Source organism: Eretmochelys imbricata, chromosome 22 (genome assembly GCF_965152235.1).
Source record: "Eretmochelys imbricata isolate rEreImb1 chromosome 22, rEreImb1.hap1, whole genome shotgun sequence".
NCBI lineage: Eukaryota > Metazoa > Chordata > Testudines > Cheloniidae > Eretmochelys > Eretmochelys imbricata.
This window is the reverse complement of record NC_135593.1, coordinates 4,785,331-4,805,891: the sequence shown is the minus strand read 5'-3', so window position 1 is coordinate 4,805,891 and position 20,561 is coordinate 4,785,331. Positions and strand designations below refer to the sequence as shown.

Here is a 20,561-nt window from a genome sequence, read left to right as displayed (position 1 = left end):
CTTTGGCTTCAGCCGTGGGTGGCAGGGCTCGGGGCTTCAGCTTTCTGCCCTAGGCCCCAGGGAGTCTAACACTGGCTCGGCTTGATGAACCCCCTGAAACCTGCTCGTGGCCCCCCAGGGGACCCTGAACACCTGATTGAGAACTGCTGTCCTAGGGCTGCTGCAGAACACCTTCCCAGAGGATTACTGTGCCCTGTGTTCCCTTAACAGGGAACCTTGATGAAAGAAAGAACAGGAAGTTCCACGAGCAAGGGGATCCTTTAGTCCCATTGCTCCCCCATCCTGCCCCTCCCCTCGAGTGCACCATCAGACAGGAAGCCTGTGCAATGCTGCGCCCTGTGCCAGGCATGGGAATGAGCACTACTGCCTGGTCTCTGCATATTTATTTAGCAGAATGGCATCAGTTCGGTTGACAGGATGCTTCTGTTTGGAGGTCACCAGATTTACCCTCAGGAGAGCTGGCTTCTACCTAGAGTGGCATCCAGGCAAGTACCTGGTACATTTTTCCCTTCCACAAATTAACTTGTGTCCACTGAAGCATGTGCTGGGTTAGAGCTTCTGTGCTTTGCCTCCCAATGGCCGGACAGGCTGAAGGAAGCTGCTTCCATCTCGCTCACCAGAGGCATCTCCTGCTTCCCACCTAAGCACTTTCTGTCCCAGCCTCTGCCAAGATCCAGTGCCTCTCTGCCAGGAGCTCTGAGCTCCAGCCTCCTCCTCCAAGGTGCTTCACAGACACGGATGAGTTCAGCCTCTGGCCATGGGCGTCAGCATCACTTTGTAAACAGGGACCCGGGGATGGGGGCAGAGAGGTGAGTTAGAGGCAGAGTGAGGAAAGAAGCCAGGAGTCCTGCACCCCACCCCCAGGCCTCACTCCTCTGGCTGGGAAAGAACCCAGGAGTCCTGCCTCCCACCCCATCCCTCACCCCCAGGCCACATTCCCCTGGCTGGGAAAGAACCCAGGAGTCCTGCCCCCCACCCCCAGGCCTCGCTCCCCTGGGGGGGAAAGAACCCAGGAGCCCTGCTCCCCACCCCCAGGCCTCGCTCCCCTGGGGGGGAAAGAACCCAGGAGCCCTGCCCCCCACCCCCAGGCCTCGCTCCCCTGGGGGGGAAAGAACCCAGGAGCCCTGCCCCCCACCCCCAGGCCTCGCTCCCCTGGGGGGGAAAGAACCCAGGAGCCCTGCTCCCCACCCCCAGGCCTCGCTCCCCTGGGGGGGAAAGAACCCAGGAGTCCTGCCCCACACCCCCAGGCCTCGCTCCCCTGGGGGGGAAAGAACCCAGGAGTCCTGGCCCCCACCCCCAGGCCTCGCTCCCCTGGGGGGAAGGAACCCAGGAGTCCTGCCCCCCACCCCCAGGCCTCGCTCCCCTGGGCTGGGAAAGAACCCAGGAGTCCTGCCTCCCACCCCATCCCTCACCCCCAGGCCACACTCCCCTGGCTCGGAAAGAACCCAGGAGTCCTGCCCTCCACCCCCAGGCCTCGTTCCCCTGGCTGGGAAAGAACCCAGGAGTCCTGCCCCCCCACCCCCAGGCCTCGCTCCCCTGGGGGGGAAAGAACCCAGGAGTCCTGGGCCCCCACCTCCGCTCTCGGCCCAGGGTCACTCACAGGCCGACGGGGAGACCCCGGCGGTGACGGGCAGGGGCGGGGCGAGCGGCTCCTAGGCCCCGCCCCTGCCCTGCGCCCGGCCCATGCCGCGCGCGGGGGGCGGGGCGCGGCGCTGGGCGGGAAAGTCGCGGCGGCTGAGGCGCGGGGCCGGCAGCAGGTGAGCGGCTCGGGCCGGGTCGCGTCACGCCCCCCCCCCCCTCCCGCCCGGCCCGCTGCCGAGCCCTGGGCCTGGCCGGCTCCCCCGCGCCCAGCCCGGCCGCTGACCCCGCTCTCTCCCGGCTGCAGGGCCCGTGGACCGCCATGGCCGTGCCCTTCGTGGAGGACTGGGACCTGGTGCAGACCCTGGGCGAGGGCGCCTACGGAGAGTGAGTACGGCGGGGCTCGGGCGCCCTGCCGCGAGCCTGGGCTCGCCCTCGGCGGGCGGAGGCCGAGGGGCCCCGCGGGGGCGTGGCCGGCCCTGCACCGCCGTCGCTCGGCAGCCTGCCTGGCCGGAAAAGCTGCCCCGGAGCGGGGCGCGCCCCGGCAGCAGTGGGTCCAATAAAAGACATCGCGTCGCCCCATGGCCCCCATTGCCTGACCCCCCCCTCACCTCGCCCCATTGCCCTCATTGCCCCGCCCCCCTCGCCCGACCCCCATCGCCCCCCTCGCCCGACCCCCATCGCCCTCGCCCCCCTCACCCCCCTCGCCCGACCCTCCCCCTCGCGCGACCCCCATCACCCTCGCCCCCCTCACCCCCATCGCCCGACCCTCCCCCTCGCGCGACCCCCATCACCCTCGTCCCCCTTACCCCCATCGCCCGACCCCCCCATCACCTCCCTCGCCCGACCCCCATCACCCTCGTCCCCCTTACCCCCATCGCCCGACCCTCGCCCGACCCCCATCGCCCGACCCTCGCCCGACCCCCCCATCGCCTGGCCCTCGTCGCCCCCACCCCATCGTCTCACCCCATCACCCACATCGCCTCACCCTTGTCACTCCCATATGTACATCTGAAGGGGGGGGGTATAGTTGCCCCCTCCACCCCTGTGTTAGCCCCAGGGCCACTTCTGATCAATAAGGGCCTGCAAGGCTGCGGAAGGCAGATGCTTGCGGAAGCCGGTGTTGCTGGCACAGCGGTGCCAGATTTCAGCCTAAGTGAGAGTTGACATTTTTATCTGACGTTAACTTGATGTCCAGATGTAACATATAACTGTCAGAAGGGAAAAAATGACTGAGCTGCAAGGGTTGTGCAGACCTTTATAGGTAGCATCTGCCAGAAATTACAACCAGTCTTCAGGACTTTTCCGAGTAATGTCCAGGGTCCTGCCCCTGATAGGAGTCTTGGAGGTAGAACTGACTTTCCAAACTATTTTGCTGTCAACAGTGGTAACCCACAGTTGTCTTTCACGTCAGGTCCATCACATCATGTCAACTTGTGCTTCCCTGTACAGAGAGGTGCTTTAACCAAAGGACTGGGAGCCCCTTTCTAGCTCTGGGCAAGTCACTTAATCTGCCTTTTTTTTGGTTGTGAAGTGCTTTGACTGTTTAATATTGTAGCAGTTTGGTGGTGGTGTTACTCTGTTAGGACATGTTCTGATGGTAAGGATACATTCTCCTTCAACTTAACTCCCAAGACATCTTGAGACACACTGTATTATATTCTGATATTACCATTATATTCTGTGTATGTACGGTATGTTGTATCCACCATGTACTGTGGCATACAATACGTTTATGATGCAACCTGAGTTAATTAATGTCACTACTAATCTTGTTTTCTCTTGCTTTTATATAAGTCATAATTAGGGATATGCTGCAACTTCTTAAACAAATGTCAGAATTAATTTAAATATTATGACTTTTGTGATCATTGACAATTTCAAAGCTAGCTTTATGTGGATATTTTTAAAGCTCAGGCATGACACTTGGGTGAAACTCATAGATGTAAGCGCATGCAACTCTATTGAACTCCATATAGCTGCATCCATTTACACCAGAGCTGGAATTTCCTCCATATAATTTATGGAGACCACAAATTTCAAATGCTTATCAGAATTTTTACAACTTGAACAGCTGTAAGCCTTCTATGTGTCCAGGCATGTAATTAGTTGTTTTGGAACATGGACATGTGGGTCTGTTGAGCCTGGTTTTTGGCACTTTTCATCTGTCAGGCTATTTTTAAACAACATATCGAGATGGGGGTATGTAAATTCAGACTGGGGGTAGACCTCACACTAACACCTGATTGATAGAGCTGCCCACGCTCCCTATGCTTTGACAGGGAGTAGGGTGAAACTCTTATGTAAATAAAGGATGGGGCATCCTAAGCTTCAGGCTAGACCACTACATATCTATATTGGAGATTTCTCTCTAGCACCCATCACCATAGTGTCTCAAGCCCTGGTCCTTAAAGATGTTAGGTGCCTAACTCCCATTGATTTAAGTGGGAATTGGGTGCCTAACTTCCATTGAGTATATGGATCATAGTGTTAAACATGCGAACTAGCTGTGCATTCCGAGGTTCATAGTGCACTACCTGCTTCATCCCTTGTTACCTTGCTTTTCCCCTTCTTCTCTTCAGAGTTCAGCTTGCTGTGAACAGACGCACAGAAGAAGCTGTTGCAGTAAAAATAGTTGACATGAAACGTGCTGTGGACTGTCCAGAGAACATAAAAAAAGAGATCTGCATTAATAAGATGTTAAATCATGAGAACATTGTGAAGTTCTATGGACATCGTAGAGAAGGCAGTATTCAGTACCTCTTCCTCGAGTACTGCAGCGGGGGAGAGCTCTTTGACCGAATAGGTACAGAATTCTTGGGGCAGGGGAGGGTCTGAGGGCAACTCCAGTGGTGGTTGCACAGACTCATTAGAACACCATAGTTGTCTTATAAGACCGGAGGGATTCCTTACTCTACTCTTCCAGTGCCACTGATCTTAGAGGGAAAGTGTCTAGGAGAGGCTGGCTTTGCGGGTGACTGTCCTTCTGCACATTGTGAGTCAGTGATTAAGCCATGGCTAGAAGTAGAGTTCCCACGTTTCAAACCTTTGCTTAGCTCACTATACCACCTTGCTTCACTTTGCATGGTCCTAACAATTCAGAAATTCTACATATTTAATGCTATAGGTTAAATAAAAGTTAGGGGGAAAAACTGATTGGAGAGCAAACATGATAAATGGGCTGGAAAATTTAATGCGTACAGACTTGCGTTCCAGTGGTTACCAGTTTGAAAATAAATATGTAATATATTCCCCTTCCAGTGTACAGTTCTATTTAGTGCTAATGGGAGATGCATGCACCCTGAGAAGGTAGCCATTGAAATCTGCAGGAGTTTCTGCTCATGACTGTCTTTATGCTCACTATTGATAGCGTAATCCTGGTAGAACTTCTGTTACAAGACTATTGACAGCCATCGTTTTTCACAAGTAAGGATAATTTAATTTAAACAAATAAAATAACCTGCTGTGAGGAGCTTGAGAAATCCAAGGAAGGAAGTTTTCCCAGGCCAATGCTTTCAATTTCTGCGGACTCTAAGCTTTCATTTAAAAAAAAAATAAATAAAAATCTAACTCTCATGGCTACAAAACTCATTTTCTGAACATGAGCCTTGGGGACTGAGGCAGTGGTATTTTTCAAAGTCTGTAGCCAGAGCACTGCTGCCTCTGCTGCTGTTTGCAGGTTTATCAAGCTGAAGCAGAGTAAAAACTGACTAGTTTTGTCAGTTTTAACTGCTGCTATTCAGACCCTAGGGTGCAGCTGTGAAGCTGAAAAGAAAGGTCAGTTTCACTCTGCTGCTGGTTGGGAAAACTCTGAGCAGTATGTAGGTAACAAATATTGGTATTGCTAAGGAGAACACAAAAGCATCATAAACATGAGAAGTGTTGGCGGCCACTCCTCATGTCAGCAAGGAAATTGGGGAAGTGGAAGTGTGCCAGTGGGGGCTGGTTTCTCACTTGTGTGCCCTTGCACACTGGGATCCTCCAGCTTTCTTATACGGCTGTGGCTAGAAGACTTGATTCTGTGGCACTTAGATGAAACTTACCCTGAGGACAATGTAAGAAGAGATGTCTTACAGGAAAAGAGAGAAAATGGAATGAAGTCAGGAATTAAAGAAGGTATAATAAATGCAAAAGATCTAGGGAGTTACTTTATTTTAAAAAGCTATTAAATATCATAGTACACAACTGTTTTATTCCTTAAAATGGCCGGGGAAGTGGCAGCACAGCTATTGTTCACCGTGGCTGGTAGGCTTAGACTTTGGGCTAGCATGTGTTGGGCAAACTTTACAAGCCCTGGTCTGGTGTTCAGGCTCTTTCATCTTGCCAAAGTCCTCCAGAAAAATGAGGATAGTCAGACCAGGATATTTCTAATATAGATAACACTTTTTAAAAGAGAGTATTTTGATGTAATCTTTATAATCATAACGGAGCAATGAAAAGCACAAAATCCTTAAAATTTTTTCTTTGCATTCGATTTTGTAAAAATCGCTTGCCTACAAGTCATGTGACACAGTTTTTATTACAAAAGATAATAAATCTTTTAACCAATGTCTTCTGGATTTAATGTAATTGGGAAGATGTTATATTTCAGAATCATTTAACTTCAGAGATTATGTGCTGTTTTAAGTGTGATTTAGAGAATGATTATCTTGTAAATCACTAACCAAGTAGAGAAGAAAAGCTGGAGTATTGGAGACTCAAATTGCACAGATCAAACAGATTAATCTGTGCAACAAAAAATCCTTTTGAAGCTTTTTTAAAACAAAATGTTTGGGCCATAAGTAGATATCTGTCTCTTGGAAGTTTTAATCAGTATTTCCAACCACAAAAGCAATTTGGTACATAAGGTATGTCTGCCATTTTTCTTTAATCTGTTTTTTTTCTACCATTGTAATGTGAAACTGCTTCTGAAGTAGAGCTGTGCAAGGAACGTTCTGATACAAGTTTTAACAGTACATATTGTGCAGTAGTAATGATCTGCAATAATATACAGGAATTTTCAGTTTTTATGTAGAGAAGCCTTTCTTCTAACATCATAAACTCCTGGTTCTTTTTTCAGTGTGCATCTTAATATTAAACTAGCCTCATTTTATTAGCTTTTTAAGTGGAGAAGCTGTTGGCATTACTGAAGAGGACTGGAGTAGAGCCCTGTTGGAACTATTCTTAGCTTCGCTCCCAACCACTCTTGCTATTATGGCAGCGGGTCTTGTGTGACCTGCGGGATCCTGGTCCCGCTGCAGGGCTTTACACTAAACCCACCCAGGGCTCTAGACTGGAGTTTTGAGGCAACGAATTTGCCCCTAGAAAGTGGAAAATAGACTACAGTGGGACTATATATGGGCACAAGGGGTCTGTTGGTGTAGAGCAGCTTGCAGGATCTGGGCCCTAGTGTTTTGATGGTATAAGATTTAAAGAGAACATTTAGCATTTTCCCCCATGGTGCTTTGGGAAGATACAAAAAAAGTAGCATCTCAGTTTAGATTAAATAGATGCAGACTCTGCAGTGTAACTCAATAACCTTTCATGACACTTTTGCATTGCCTGTAGTTACTGTTTCAAGGCAGGTGAAAAATAACTGTTGTGCGGAGTATCCAAGAAACTTTGTAAAATAGTTACAAAAACATAGTGTAGAGTCTCCGTTCCATAGTTTGTTTATGATGGAAGAAAAGTATTTTGGTATGTAGATTCTGAATTACTTTTTACAGAGCCTGATATAGGAATGCCTGAACCAGATGCACAGAAGTTTTTCCATCAGCTTATGGCTGGCGTGGTACGTGTTGTACTTTATGCATTTATTTCAAGCTCCTTTTTTCCAGTTAAATTAAACAGAACGTGGTATTAAAGCCTTTTATTTATTTGTTCAGGTATATCTTCACAGTATAGGAATAACTCACAGGGATATTAAGCCTGAGAATTTACTGCTAGATGAAAGAGGTAAGTATAAAAACTTTTGACTTCATATTCTCTTAAATTCTTGGTCATCGGGAATATAGGGGAGAAAAGAAACACTATCACTCAATGAGTCTGAAAATACTCCTAGAGCTTCTGTGGCGTCCTGCTACATTAAGAATAATTAAATGCAGTAAGCAGATTTGTGCTGTCAGGGCTTGTATTCATTCCCTTATCCTGTGTAAATAGACTAATCAGTGTATTCTAGAGCAAGTTATTCTGGGTCTCTGCACAGTGGCCTTTAAAGGAACACACTTGAATAAAACTTAAGTTTTATTAAAGCTTGTTCTTACAAAATTTAAAGACCAATAGAAATGTTTCTATGTCTGCTGAACAAACTTTTTATTTGAACTTTTGTAAAACGGTGTTCAGAACCAAAATATTACAGCATGGTACTAGTGCATGAGAATCCGAAACAGACTAGTGAAATGGATTGATGTGTTTTTGTTAAAGCTGAGAGGAAGACCAAAACACTAAATAATCGGGATATGGTGAAAAGTAATCTAGATTTTTAAAACTTTCAGTTTAATAATCAAAGGCAGTGTTAGTAATAAAAACGTATTTTTTAAATGGTTTCTAACATGACTGTTCTTTAAGGAGAGAATAACTCTTCACAAACTGTCTTAGAGGTTTTTCTGTACCCTGAATCTCTCTTTGAATCAAACTCATGTGCTCCTTGAATCAAAGTCAGGTTCAAACTTCAGATCAATTGTATAAATGCCTATGATCAGAAACGAGAGAAAAGTCATAAGGGCCTGATTTTCACTTTTATTAAGGCCCCTTTATGCTGCACTGGCAATGTAAAGGGGACCTTAGAGTGAGTGTAAATGTGCTTATCTCTGGTTTTATCTAGCTTTAACGTAATATAATAGTCTTCTAGCCGAGAAAATATGAACATACCTTGTTACACAATATACTTAATGACTTTTTTCTTTTGTTTGCTTAGATAATCTCAAAATCTCTGACTTTGGTTTAGCGACTGTATTTAAACACAATGGTCGTGAGCGACTGTTAAACAAGATGTGTGGCACTCTCCCATATGTTGCCCCAGAACTGTTAAAGAGAAAAGAATTCCATGCAGAGCCAGTTGATGTTTGGTCATGTGGGATAGTACTTACTGCTATGTTGGCAGGAGGTAGGAGTTGGTCAATTTCTTCTCACATGCATATTTACTGCAGCTTCAGTGATTTAGAATTGCAGTACAAATGCTCATAACCTACCTAGATTTAAAGAGTTGATCCCAAATCATGGAGGTGGTCTTGGTGGGGAAAGTAAATGTTGTATTTTAAATATTTTCTCAAACTTCCATATTGTGGTCAGCTTTTTTATAGATTCTCATAGGGGTCATCTGCCATGGACCATCTTGTTCTGTAGCAGCTCTAGTATATGGCATTTAGTATTTACCATTGTGGGCTGCATATGTAGCTCTCTTTTATTATATATGTATTATATGAGCTGCATCCACACAATATATTTAGTACCTGTATGGCCCTGAGGATGTCACCTGGGCTGCAGCTGTGTGCTGATTGGGCTGCAAACAGGCTGCAGATTGAGAACCGCTGGTATATGTAAGGGAGGGAATGGTCCCTCTATTGTGGAGAACTTTTCTGGCTTATAAATTACCCTGGTGAAATGGGCTAGCAAAAGGATCTGAGTCCTCATTCCCGCTTCCTTTACCCAGAGGCCTGCCTGACCTAAAGGGCTCTCCTTCTATTTTCCTGTGTGGCAGAGTCCTTGTAATCCCGATAAGGCTGGGTCCAGGATTTCTGGGGGGCTTGACTCCAACCTTGTCGTGGTCACTGAGGGCAGGGGCTAGGGTGCCCCAACGCCGGGGTGCTCTCCCCACACTGGATGCTTCCCTGACCCACTGATTATTACATATAGTTCAAAGCAAATACAGTTTATTAAACCGCTTTTTTGACAAGGGATATAGAAATATCCAGTCATGATGTTGAGCAGGGAGCGCCTCTCACCACCAGTGTTGTAGTGATCCTTCTGAAGGTGTTAGCCAGAACCTTGCCATGCTTTGCTAATGCACGTTGTACAGGATTAGTGCTGTTAGCCAAGTGTGCCTCCTCACTAACCTTGCTGTTAGAGAAGAATTTACCAAGGTTTGATGTTGCTCAGAGGTTCTCTGTTCACTGTAGAGCCACTGACTCACCAGTTTGAGGTCAGGATATTTTCTAAACAGATGATGTCATTACATATGTAACTAGTTTGGAGCAATGCAATGACTTTTAGATTTAACCTGGCACTTCTATAACTTGTAACCACAATCAGGATGGACCATTTTTTCCCCTTTTCCACACATTGAAATCCATTTAGTTTCATGGCAGTGCTCTTTACATGTCTTTCACTCTTTCCCCAGCCATCCTAAATTTTTAATCCTTAAACTTGTGTTCAGAGGCATAAAAATGGTTTGGTACCCTGGCTTTTTTACTTGCAGAATTGCCATGGGACCAGCCTAGCGACAGTTGTCAAGAATACTGTGACTGGAAAGAAAAGAAAACATACCTTCCACCTTGGAAGAAGATTGATTCTGCACCATTAGGTAAGTTGTCAGTGGAATGGCTGGCTGATTTTTATGGATTTGAGTAGGACAGTGATGTGTCTAGGGGAATAAAGTGCTGGAGTTATGCATGTCTGTGTTCAAAAATCATTCTGTCTAAAGGCTGGATTCTACCATGGACTCACGATGTCACGTGAACTGTCACTTGTAAAACACCTTTAGGGAGCTACCTGAAAATTGGGTTGGGGGGAGGGTGGGTGTTCTTAAGCAAGACTGGTGGGAGACATCTGGTTGACATAGCAGCGATGGCAACAGGAAGAGACTATTCAGACAGACTTCTAAAGATATGGGGCCTGCCTCCTCCTTGCTTGTGCAGTCACTTAGCTGTGCAAAGCACATGCAAAGATCTGTCATTCTGATCTGGTACTATTTCACACCTACTTTGCACAGCTGTAATGACTTCACAAGCTAGTAAAGAATTGGGGCCCGAGATCCGTTAGACAGGAAATTATTTCCCAAGGGAACGGGCAGAAGTCCTGTTGATGAAGATGTGTACAACTAGGCTATGTTTTATTATTTTTGAGTAATGAGCTTAAGGACACTTGGTAGGTCTGAGCCGATTAAATTTAACCCCCACGCCAGGCTCTTTGGTCACTACATTTCTTCCTGACCCTGGAAAGTCTGAGGGTTGAAGTGTTGCTAATATTTCTTTCTTTGCTGAGTGACCTAAAACCCAGGGTACTAGATTTGTTTGGTGTACTCTCCTACGCTGTTCTTGCCCAAGATGATTCTTGTAAGTAAACAGGCCTATAGAAATCTGCTAGAAAGCCTTCACGAAGGTAGATCTGAGATCAGCTATAGCAAGTTTCTTATTTCTAAGGCTCTGTACACTGGCTGCAGCCCATGTGGAACACGGTGGACTTTGGTACACAGTCACAAATCTATACAAAACTTGGGTTTTATTTTAGGCCTCCCAGATATGAGTTTACCGTAACTTGGTGTTAATTTATGAGTGATCAAAATGTGGATTTGATCTGGTTAGAATTGATAAACTCTAGGATTTGGGGATGGAATTGAAGTATCATTTTGAAATGTAATGACCTGTGGACAACATGATATATAGAGATCTAGGAATCAGGATATATGGCAGTTAATTCATTGTTGTTTCTTCCTATGAATGTAATGTTTCTCTCTAGCTTTGCTCCACAAAATACTAACTGAGAGCCCCACGGCAAGGGTTACCATTGCAGACATTAAAAAGGACAGATGGTACAACAAACCTATGAAAAAAGGTAAATGCCTTTAAGTGCTTTGTCAGCATAGACAAATAGCTTAAGTAAAGGTTGAGAGCATATGTTGGGGTAAAATCCTTGGAACGCTATAGTTAGCAGAAACTACTCTAAAGGCAAGAAATTCAGAGTTAAGGTTAAACTTACAAGAAATTTAAACAACTTAAATCCTGGAAATTCACAGTTGAAGTGTGCAGACTACCTTAATTCATCCTCTGGATATATGTCTCCTTCCCAACTTCTCTGCTCTGTGAGTGAAGTATCAAAAATGTACACTGCAGAGTATTGGTTTTAAGACTTTCATAAGTATGTTTGATATCAAGTGTGATATTTTTGTTACCTCATTAACCTTGGGTCTTCTCATATAAGTGCTAAAATGTCATCATCTGGCCTGGGAGACTTACATATGTGGGCATGTTAGCTCTGTCTCATGATGCTCTTATAACTGGTTGTCACACAATATCATAGGAGATGGTGCTGAATGCTATCAGCACCCCATGGAAGGGGTCTGCTCTTAACGAAGAGTGGGGGAACAGTTGTCTTCAGGATGAGATCTTGGGAATTTGCAAAGCATTTTTTTCCCTGTGGACACAACCATAAAGAAAGAAGGATCAGCGCAACCAGCATAGGCTTAAGGCATTATAGTTCCTGTCTTTTCTAGTGAGATGTTACTGTTTTGGATGAAAAAAATAATTTCTCATTTTTTCTCATGGTATTCCTATAAGGGCAGGATTTTTCTGCCCCTTAAGTGACGTTTTTGAAAACGATAATGTATTAAGGATTTTTACCCTTGTGGCTATGCTAGCTGTTCAGCTATTGAGATTGCTGTTCAGTGATGATTGGCATCATAGTTTCAAACATTGCAGCTATTGGAACACAAATGGAAAAAATAAACAAAGACAGTGATCTGTGTGACAATTCAAAGACCAACCTATGCGAGAGCTATGTATTTTTAATGGGGGAGCTCCGCCTAATTCCAAATGCTTTAAACCCCTGGTGACCCTTAGGATGATTTTTCTGACCCCTGATTGTGTGATCTGTCTTCTTCTGTTAGGTGTAAAGCGGGCTCGTGTCTCCTCAGGGGGCCTTTCAGACTCACCAGGTGGCTTTTCTAAGCACATTCGGTCTGATATGGACTTTTCGCCGATGAAAAGTGCACACAGGTCAGAATGCTATATGCTTGTGTTTTTTGTTGTTTTCAGTGACTAATACACAATGGACTCCAGCCTGATATCACCTTTTGTTTCTAGATACCTGCTTTTTACACCACAGTGCTATTCAGATGGGGATATGTATAATTACATTCTTCTCCGCTACCTGTGATTCAGGGTTCCCTTCCCCGCGATACCTTAAAAGATGATTATAGCCTCACTCTCTAACCCCACACACTACTTTACCTGAAAGCCTTTACTTGAAAACCTATAACTTAGTTAAGCTGACTTCAGAATTATACCCTTCCTGTTGTATTTTATCCAAATTTCCCTCTTATGTGAAAACAGGTTGTAATCTGACAGCTCTTCTCCCCATACTCTGTATTCATAGATTCAAAGGCCAGAAGGGCCTTTGTCTAATCTCCCGTATACCACAGCACATAGAACTTCCCCCAAATTCCTAGAGTATATTAAAACATCATGGGGAGGGGGATCCTTAATAGTTTCCACCCGATGAATGTTCCATGAATTAGCGCAAACATACTCCAGTATTCAGATCTGTCCGCACCCATTAAGACTGTGGAGGTGGCTAAACCTTGTAAAGTGGGTCTTTTAATATAAGTTCTGTAATGCAAATTACTGTTGTTTTTAAATATATATGTATATGTAGTCCAGCAGTTCCCGAACTGTGGGCCATCAGCAGATGGGGTAGAGCCTGTGAGGTTTTGCCATCTGACCACAGATGTATCCAGACTGTGCCAGTATGGTGTGTACGAGGTCATGTTGTGTGGAGGCCACCATTTTGTACATCAAAACGGCATTTGTGGAGCAGGCCCGGACACATTGGCCATGCGGATGGCAGTTTGGCCATTTGCACCGTCCAGCTGTGCAAGCATCCAGCTGAGGGACTTGAATTTAGAAGATCCTTATCTGTGGGCAGCAGCATTATCAACAAAACATCCTCTCTGCATGAGCTAGAAGGATCCTGTGCTAGCCTCTTCTGAGATGAGAATTTGCAGTGGCTTATAAACGCCTTAAGGGCCCATATCTTTTTTGAGTACCCTGTTGGCACTCAGTAAAGATTCATTGTAAGTCCCTGTCCCTGTGCTGCCCTACTATCACCACACAGGGCTTTCTTCCATCCTGGGCTCATTTGCTTAACAGTGACTTCCTCTTTCTGATTTGTGATAAAAGGCACAGTGGACTCTGTGCTTCAACCTCCAGCAGTGAGTCAAGTGATGCAGTAATGAACGAAAAACAAGAGTTCAAGAAATGTACTTGCAAATATGATGAGGTTTTCTTTGATTATGGCTTCACCGGTGTTTTGGTCAAGAACGAAGAAAGGCTAAATGTCTGCTATGCCACACAGTGTTGTTAAGTGGAAGCATTATCCCTAATAAACCTAAACTACGCTTGGAAACATTTTGCAAAGAACACAGGGAAAACCAAGGTCATTTTTCCAGTGTTGGAAAAAAGAACTTTTGCATCAATCGTTGCTATTCAGGGGAGTCAAGTCCATATCTGACCAAGCTCAAAAGTCGTCATTTTGAAGTTAGTGACCGCACTGCACAGGCCAAGAAACCTCACAATTGGAGAGACTTTGATTTTGCCAGCTGCAGTCAATATGGTGAATATAATGTGTGGGGAAACTGAGGCCATGTCTTCACTAGCACTTATGTCGGCAAAATTTTGGTGTTGAGGGGTGTGAAAAAAACACAGCCCTGAATGACATAAGTTTTGCTGGCGTAAGCGCTCGTGTGCACAACGCTGTGTGGGCAGGAGACACTCTCCCTCCAACATAGCTACTGCCGCTCATAGATCGAGTTTTATTATGTCGACAGTAGAGTTCCCTCCTGTCGGCATAACGTGGCTACGGGAGCGATCTTACAGCAACGCAGCTGTAGTACAACTGTGCTGCTGTAAGCTTGTAAGTGTAGACATGGCCTGAGGCAAACTCAAAGCCATCTCACTCTCCAACAACACGGTGAAGCAAAGGATTGAAGCATTAGCAGCAGATAGGGAAAACATGTTAGTGGAGTGGCTGAAAAACACAGCTGCTTTTGCTCTGCAAGTTGATGAGAGAACTGAGGGTTGTGATGCACATGTCTTGACTTTTGTGAAATACACATGGGAGGCTGTGGTTCTCAAAGACATTCTGTTCTTTCTCTCGGACACGACACAGCCACGTAGCACACTGAACGTTCCTTGTGCTACATGCAAGACAAAATGTACTGTGATATCACAATGGTGAGTTTTTGCACAGATGGAGCGTTGTCTGACAGGCCACAAAGCAGGTCTGTGTACCAATGTAAAGGAAGTTGCTCAGTCTCCTGTGTGGACTCACTGCATGATTCACAGAGAGCAGCTGGCATCTAAAGGTCTGTGTCCAGAGCTAGGTGACATTTTGCAGCAGGTCTCATCTATTGTGATCTACATCAAGACCCAGCCTCTCTGTGCACATCTATTTGCAAAACTGCCAAGAAATCTGATCATGATGTGTTGGTCCACACTAAAGCTCGTTGGCACTTGAGAAGAAAAGTACTAGAACAATTCTGTTAACTGAGATGAGTTGCATGATTTGCACGCCCATGTAATGGTCTGCGAAAAGTGAATTTATTGTTTTTTTTTTCCTTTGTGGCTAAAGGAAGATGTGCCTTGTTGCCTATGTCACAGACATATTTGGGAATCTGAATGAATTGAATACAGATCTGCAAGGAAAGAACTCCCATGTCCTTCAGCTGAGTGATTGAATCACAGGATTCATTCATGAAGAAAATTGTTTTCTGGAAGAATAATCTATAAAAGACGAACTATGAATCCTTTCTGAAGCTTTGCAAATTCCTGGCTCACCAGCTATTCAGCCTCCAGTGCAGGTGATGGCTGAGCATCTTAGTTGGCTGGAGGAATAGTTTCCATCCTTTTTCCCTGACTTGGACATGACAAAGTATGATTGGGTGCAAAACCCCTTTCAGTGCAAGCCTGATGCCATGGATTTGCCAGCAACTGAAATCGAACAGGTCATCAAAATTTCCTGCAGTCGATTCTTGCAAGGAACCTTCTTGCTCAAATAAATTTGTTAGTCTCTAAGGTGCCACAAGTACTTCTTTTCTTTTTGCGAATACAGACTAACATGGCTGCTACTCTGAAACCTGCCAGAGTTGTGGTTCATTGTCCAGAATGAATATCTTGCACTCTCAACACTTGCCTTGAAGTTGATGGTGCCATTCACAAGCACATACTTGTGCGAAGTTGTATTCAGCACACTTGTGTCCATCAAGTCTCTGCAATATTGAGCTACTGTTGGTGTCATGTCAGAGATTAGATGTGCAATTTCTACCATGCCACCAGACTTTGAGGAGCTGTCACAAAATGCAAGCCCATGTATCACACGAGAGCACTAAATAGGATACTTAATGTGTAAATTCTTTGGATTCCTTGGTTGCTATATTGTTGTCTGGGGTCACAGAAAACAGTCTCAAAATTGTGGTCACTCAGGCAAAAAGTTTGGGAACCCCTGGTTTAGTCTGTAAAAGTCAGCAGAGAAATGTAACATTACTATGATGCACTTTATTATTAACATAACTAATTGTGTTTTCATGTTTCAGTGAGGAAAAAGTGAGCTACTCCACTTCTCAGCCAGAACCTCGCACTGGCATTTCCTTGTGGGACAGCAGTCCAACCAATATCAACAAACTAGTGCAAGGGATCAGCTTCTCCCAGCCAGCATGCCCTGAGCACATGCTAGTTAACAGTCAGTTACTTGGCACCCCAGGCTCATCACAGGTAATATTTGGAAATGCTATGTTCATTCATCTTTGTTCACAGCAGCTTGGCAATTTGTTCTTTGGCTGCTAGACTATAAAGATGCAGTTTGGACCAATTCAGATACATTATCCTAATTTTAAAGCCAAGTAAATTGGGTGGGGGGGAGGCGGTATCCAAACGTTCAGCCCCGAAAAGTAGTTGGTTATCTGTGGAATCCACATCTCTAATCTGCAGAACCCATGGCAACGCTTGGTGAAGAGGATGACCCGTTTCTTTACAAAGCTGGATGCTGACCGCTCCTATAATAGTTTGAAGGAGGTTTGTGAGAAGATGGGCTATGTCTGGAAGAAAAGCTGCACAAACCAGGTACAGTCCATGGAATTAAACAAATTAAAGCTTCTGATTCCATTTGGCAAATCTATAAAAATATCTTTTAGTCAGATGTAGCATTTTTCTGAACCAATACAAGACCTGTAAATGAGATCTCTAGTCAGTCAGACTCCCTTAGTGTAGTTTCTAGTATACTGTGAATATAGTGCTAGGAGCATGTGAAATCTGCCCTTCTCATAAAAATGTTCTCCCATTTGCCTTCAAGGTCACTATATCAACTACTGACAGAAGGAATAATAAACTGATTTTCAAGGTGAACCTGGTAGAAATGGAGGACAAGATTTTGGTGGATTTCCGCCTGTCTAAGGTATGCAAAATAAGCCAACAGACTTTAGCATTAGAGAGAGGGGTGGGTGTTAGAAGCAAACTGGACCAGCTTCCATATGATAAAGCTACATGTGCAAGTGGGATAAGATGACAAGCCTGGGGAGAAGGGGTTTTTGCATGGGCATATTGTGTCTAACTGAAGAGAGAACCTACAAAATGGGAGCTGGAAACATTACTTTTGCACTGGTGCCTGAAACAAGGGCTGTGGTACTGAATGCCCCATGCAGTGCAAAAGCTATTAACTCTCACTGTCTGGAAATCCCTCCTTCCAGTTAATAAGTGTGGAGACCTAGTGAGAGAGCAAGCTCCTGGAGTGCCCAAAAACTATGGGAGAAGAAATTGTAATTATCTAAAGCATAATGACTTCTAGGCACTGGGGGAGCACGCTGGGCTAGCCTGATCCTGCTTTCGTGGAAATCAGTGGGGAAATAGAGTTATGAACTCCAGTGGAAGCAGGATCAAGCCCTTAAAGGTGTAGTTAGCCTTATTCTATCTCCCCATTCAGCTCTGCCGATACCTACTGTAGTGGGGAAGAAAGCATGCCCACACTCAGACAGCCTCTCTTGGAGTTCGGCAGCCACTAGCTGGACTGTCTGCCAACACTGCAACTGTATTATGGCTGTTGGTGTGCATGGGGTTCCCTGTGTCTTGTCCCTAGCGTAGTATGCAGGGGCTGCCATAAATTTGGCCCACAGTATCAAGCTAAGAGAGATCTGAATGTAATGGACCATAATAGCTTTCTGGGAAAAGGTTAAGCATTCTGTCTTGAGTGCAGGGGACTGGACTAGATGACCTCTTGAGGTAGTTCCAGTTCTACACGTCTGTGATTCTGTGAAACAGGGGCCTAACCTAATATTAAAGGTGCTCTTCATATCTAGGCAGAAGGTGCAGAATAGTCTGCTGCAGGTGAGACAGAGAACTCCAGCTTCTGCCTCTGCCAGTGACAATTAACAGTAATAGGCTGATTTGCTTGCTGTGTTAAAGATCCCTGATAGTTTTGTTTCTATAGAAAACACTTGTCAATGTATTTGGAGGGAGAGTCTATTATAAATGTGTGCATGAAAAATAAGTCTCTGAAATGGATTAGGTCATGGTCGGGCCAAGCTGTTAAGAGCATAATAGTAGAGGTGGGGACTCTTCTTGCCATGTCATATATTTCCCTTCTTGAAAGATAAATAAAATTAAAATATTTTTAAGACTTAAACATGGGTTCAGGGGAATTTCTGCTGCACCCTAAGTGGAGAAAATCTACAACTACTGTCTCAAAGGGGCAAATGAAAGAGACACTTTTGTAAAAGGTTATAAAAGTAATACCATGCATATAACGATAGAGGAGGTGGCAGCGTTTCTTGAAAACTAATTATAAACAATGAACACAAAACTTGTAAAGGAAAAAATAAAATCTCTATAATAGGTCCCAGTGTCCCTCAGATAGGCAGGCGTTAAAGCGTTCCCATTCCTTTCTTGTCTATTTGCACATGCATGCAGTCCCCAAAATAGTTTTGTTTTTATTACCTAGGGTGATGGGTTGGAGTTCAAGAGGCACTTCCTGAAGATTAAAGGGAAACTGAATGATATTGTCAGCACCCAGAAAGTATGGCTTCCTGCCACATGATCCAGCTGCCGTTGGGAGGTGGAGTGAATTGGATGCTGCTACACTGATCTAATTTTTTTTATTCCGCATCAACAAATACTTGTGGGTGCCAGTATCTGAGAGTCACTTGCGATGGAAACCCATTTGTTTAGGGATCCGTCTTGACACCAGGACATTTCCTCAGAGGACAGACTTAGTAAATACATGTCCAGATGAATTTGGGATAATGATCATGAAAGTGTTCCTGACTGTAGTAAGTTAGCTGGTGGCATGCCTTCCTATTGCTAGCTACTGGCATGAGGATTTTTTTCTTCTGCTCAGTCAGAAAACCCTGTCATTGGGATGCTTTGTGCTTCTGTGGGAGCCAACCTGACTGTTCCACTGATTTATGGAGCATATGCCTCCTGTCCCAAGGTTGTTGCAGCCACTGACTGATGCAGACTTAGGGGTGGGGGGAAGAGCCTATACCTAATAAAAACATTGTTTCAGCCCCCTTACTGCATTGCTGTATCTTCTGATTTTAAATCTATTTGAGCTATAACTTGTCTGTTACCCTTTCATTTAAAATTTGATGACATGGGTGCAGAGGCTTAGAGACAATGTGGGTCTTAGTCATGTAATTTTGTTAAATTTATTATATCTTTTTGGCCTTTCCTTTTATTAAGTAAAGTGGTTGGGTCCAAAGCACTAGTTCTAGTGTGTTGTTCACCTGTAGTTTTACACATTGCAGGCTAAGAGGTCTGCAGCAGAATAGATGCTGTATTAACATTTTATGTACCATTTATCTTGTTTTTAACTATCTTTTCCCCTTGTTCAGTGTTTTGCAGTTTTCCCTACATTGGAAGGTAAAGTCAAACCTATTATATACAACAGCTTATATTGGGAATTTGCTGGAGGGTAGCAGGGCCCCATGGAAATAAGAAATGCCCCTTTCTCTTACCCCTTTCTTGGTACCTAAAATTCAGACTTAGTTGGACAGTTATTTCTTTTAATGGTACATAGTTTATTTGTATTAACAAGGACCACTTGCTTCTGACCAGTCACAGTCAAATGTACAATGATGGGAAGATAAACACGATCTGTGTAAACTTTTGTAAATTTTACAAAATAAAGTATAATCTCAATTTGAAAGAAAGCAAATGGCTGCCCCAGGGTGTTCTGAACAGAATTTCATTTCAGAAAAGTTTGCCCCTTCTAGGGATCTCAACTTATTAACAAAGCAAAGGATCCAGACAAGCCGGTGTCTCATTCCCACAACACCACCTCCCAGCATCTAGGAGTGCCCCCTTTCTGTTCTATTTCAGTAGGAAGGTAGGGAGTCTTTTCATGGCTTCCACATTGGGCAGGGAGGGGGTTCCAGTTTTGGCTCAGGATTCAGCTTTCTGCTATGCCTCTGAGTCCTTCAATCAGTCAGGCTTGCTTCTCCAGCAGGCCTGGCAGTATAGGAGCAGTTCAAAGCTCACTCCCATAATGACTGAAGTCAGGTATGACACTGCCAGTTTTCAAGCAGTGGTTTAGCAACACGTTTTGTATTGTGACCTCTTCTTTCCTAGCTTTAGCCATAAACTTGAAAGGAAAGGTTTACATATTCCTGATACAGGCCTCCGGGCCATCTGATGTAGCTTCCCAAAACAGAGGTCAAACTGGGACTGTGGTTTAAATTAATAGACTATATCTGGCCAAGAGTGTTGTAGGGTTTTTTGGCATGAAAATGCTTAGGAGAGATCAGAAGGCTGCCTGGCTTATGCAAGGGGAACCCCTGATACAAATCAGAACTGCTGAGATTTCAATTTAGTAATAATAAGGTTTATAGACCAGGAAACAAAGTAGAGAAATCCAAACAAAGCAAAGTTCACAGTTCAGCAGCGCAATATCATAGGCGAATGGATACATGCTCAGTACACCAGCAATATTTCAGAGACCACTGAAATGTTGCACCAGCTGCTGGCTCTGGATATGTGAAGATTGCTTGAAAGTCAGTCTCCCTTGCATAGGCGCTCTTATTTCAG

At 44.8% G+C, this 20,561-nt stretch overlaps 1 protein-coding gene across 1 annotated transcript; it reads left to right on the top strand.

The window, feature by feature from the left end:
* The first annotated feature begins 1,900 nt into the window (after nucleotides 1-1,900).
* CHEK1 (checkpoint kinase 1) lies at nucleotides 1,901-19,692 on the top strand. The gene is made up of 12 exons (XM_077839718.1): nucleotides 1,901-1,965; nucleotides 4,161-4,384; nucleotides 7,284-7,348; nucleotides 7,443-7,512; nucleotides 8,474-8,662; nucleotides 9,974-10,078; nucleotides 11,233-11,328; nucleotides 12,380-12,488; nucleotides 16,082-16,259; nucleotides 16,476-16,607; nucleotides 16,837-16,938; nucleotides 18,478-19,692. Exons 1-12 carry the CDS (start codon nucleotides 1,901-1,903, stop codon nucleotides 18,571-18,573), a joined length of 1,431 nt encoding a protein of 476 aa, XP_077695844.1. The 3' UTR covers nucleotides 18,574-19,692.
* The last annotated feature ends 869 nt before the right edge of the window (nucleotides 19,693-20,561 follow it).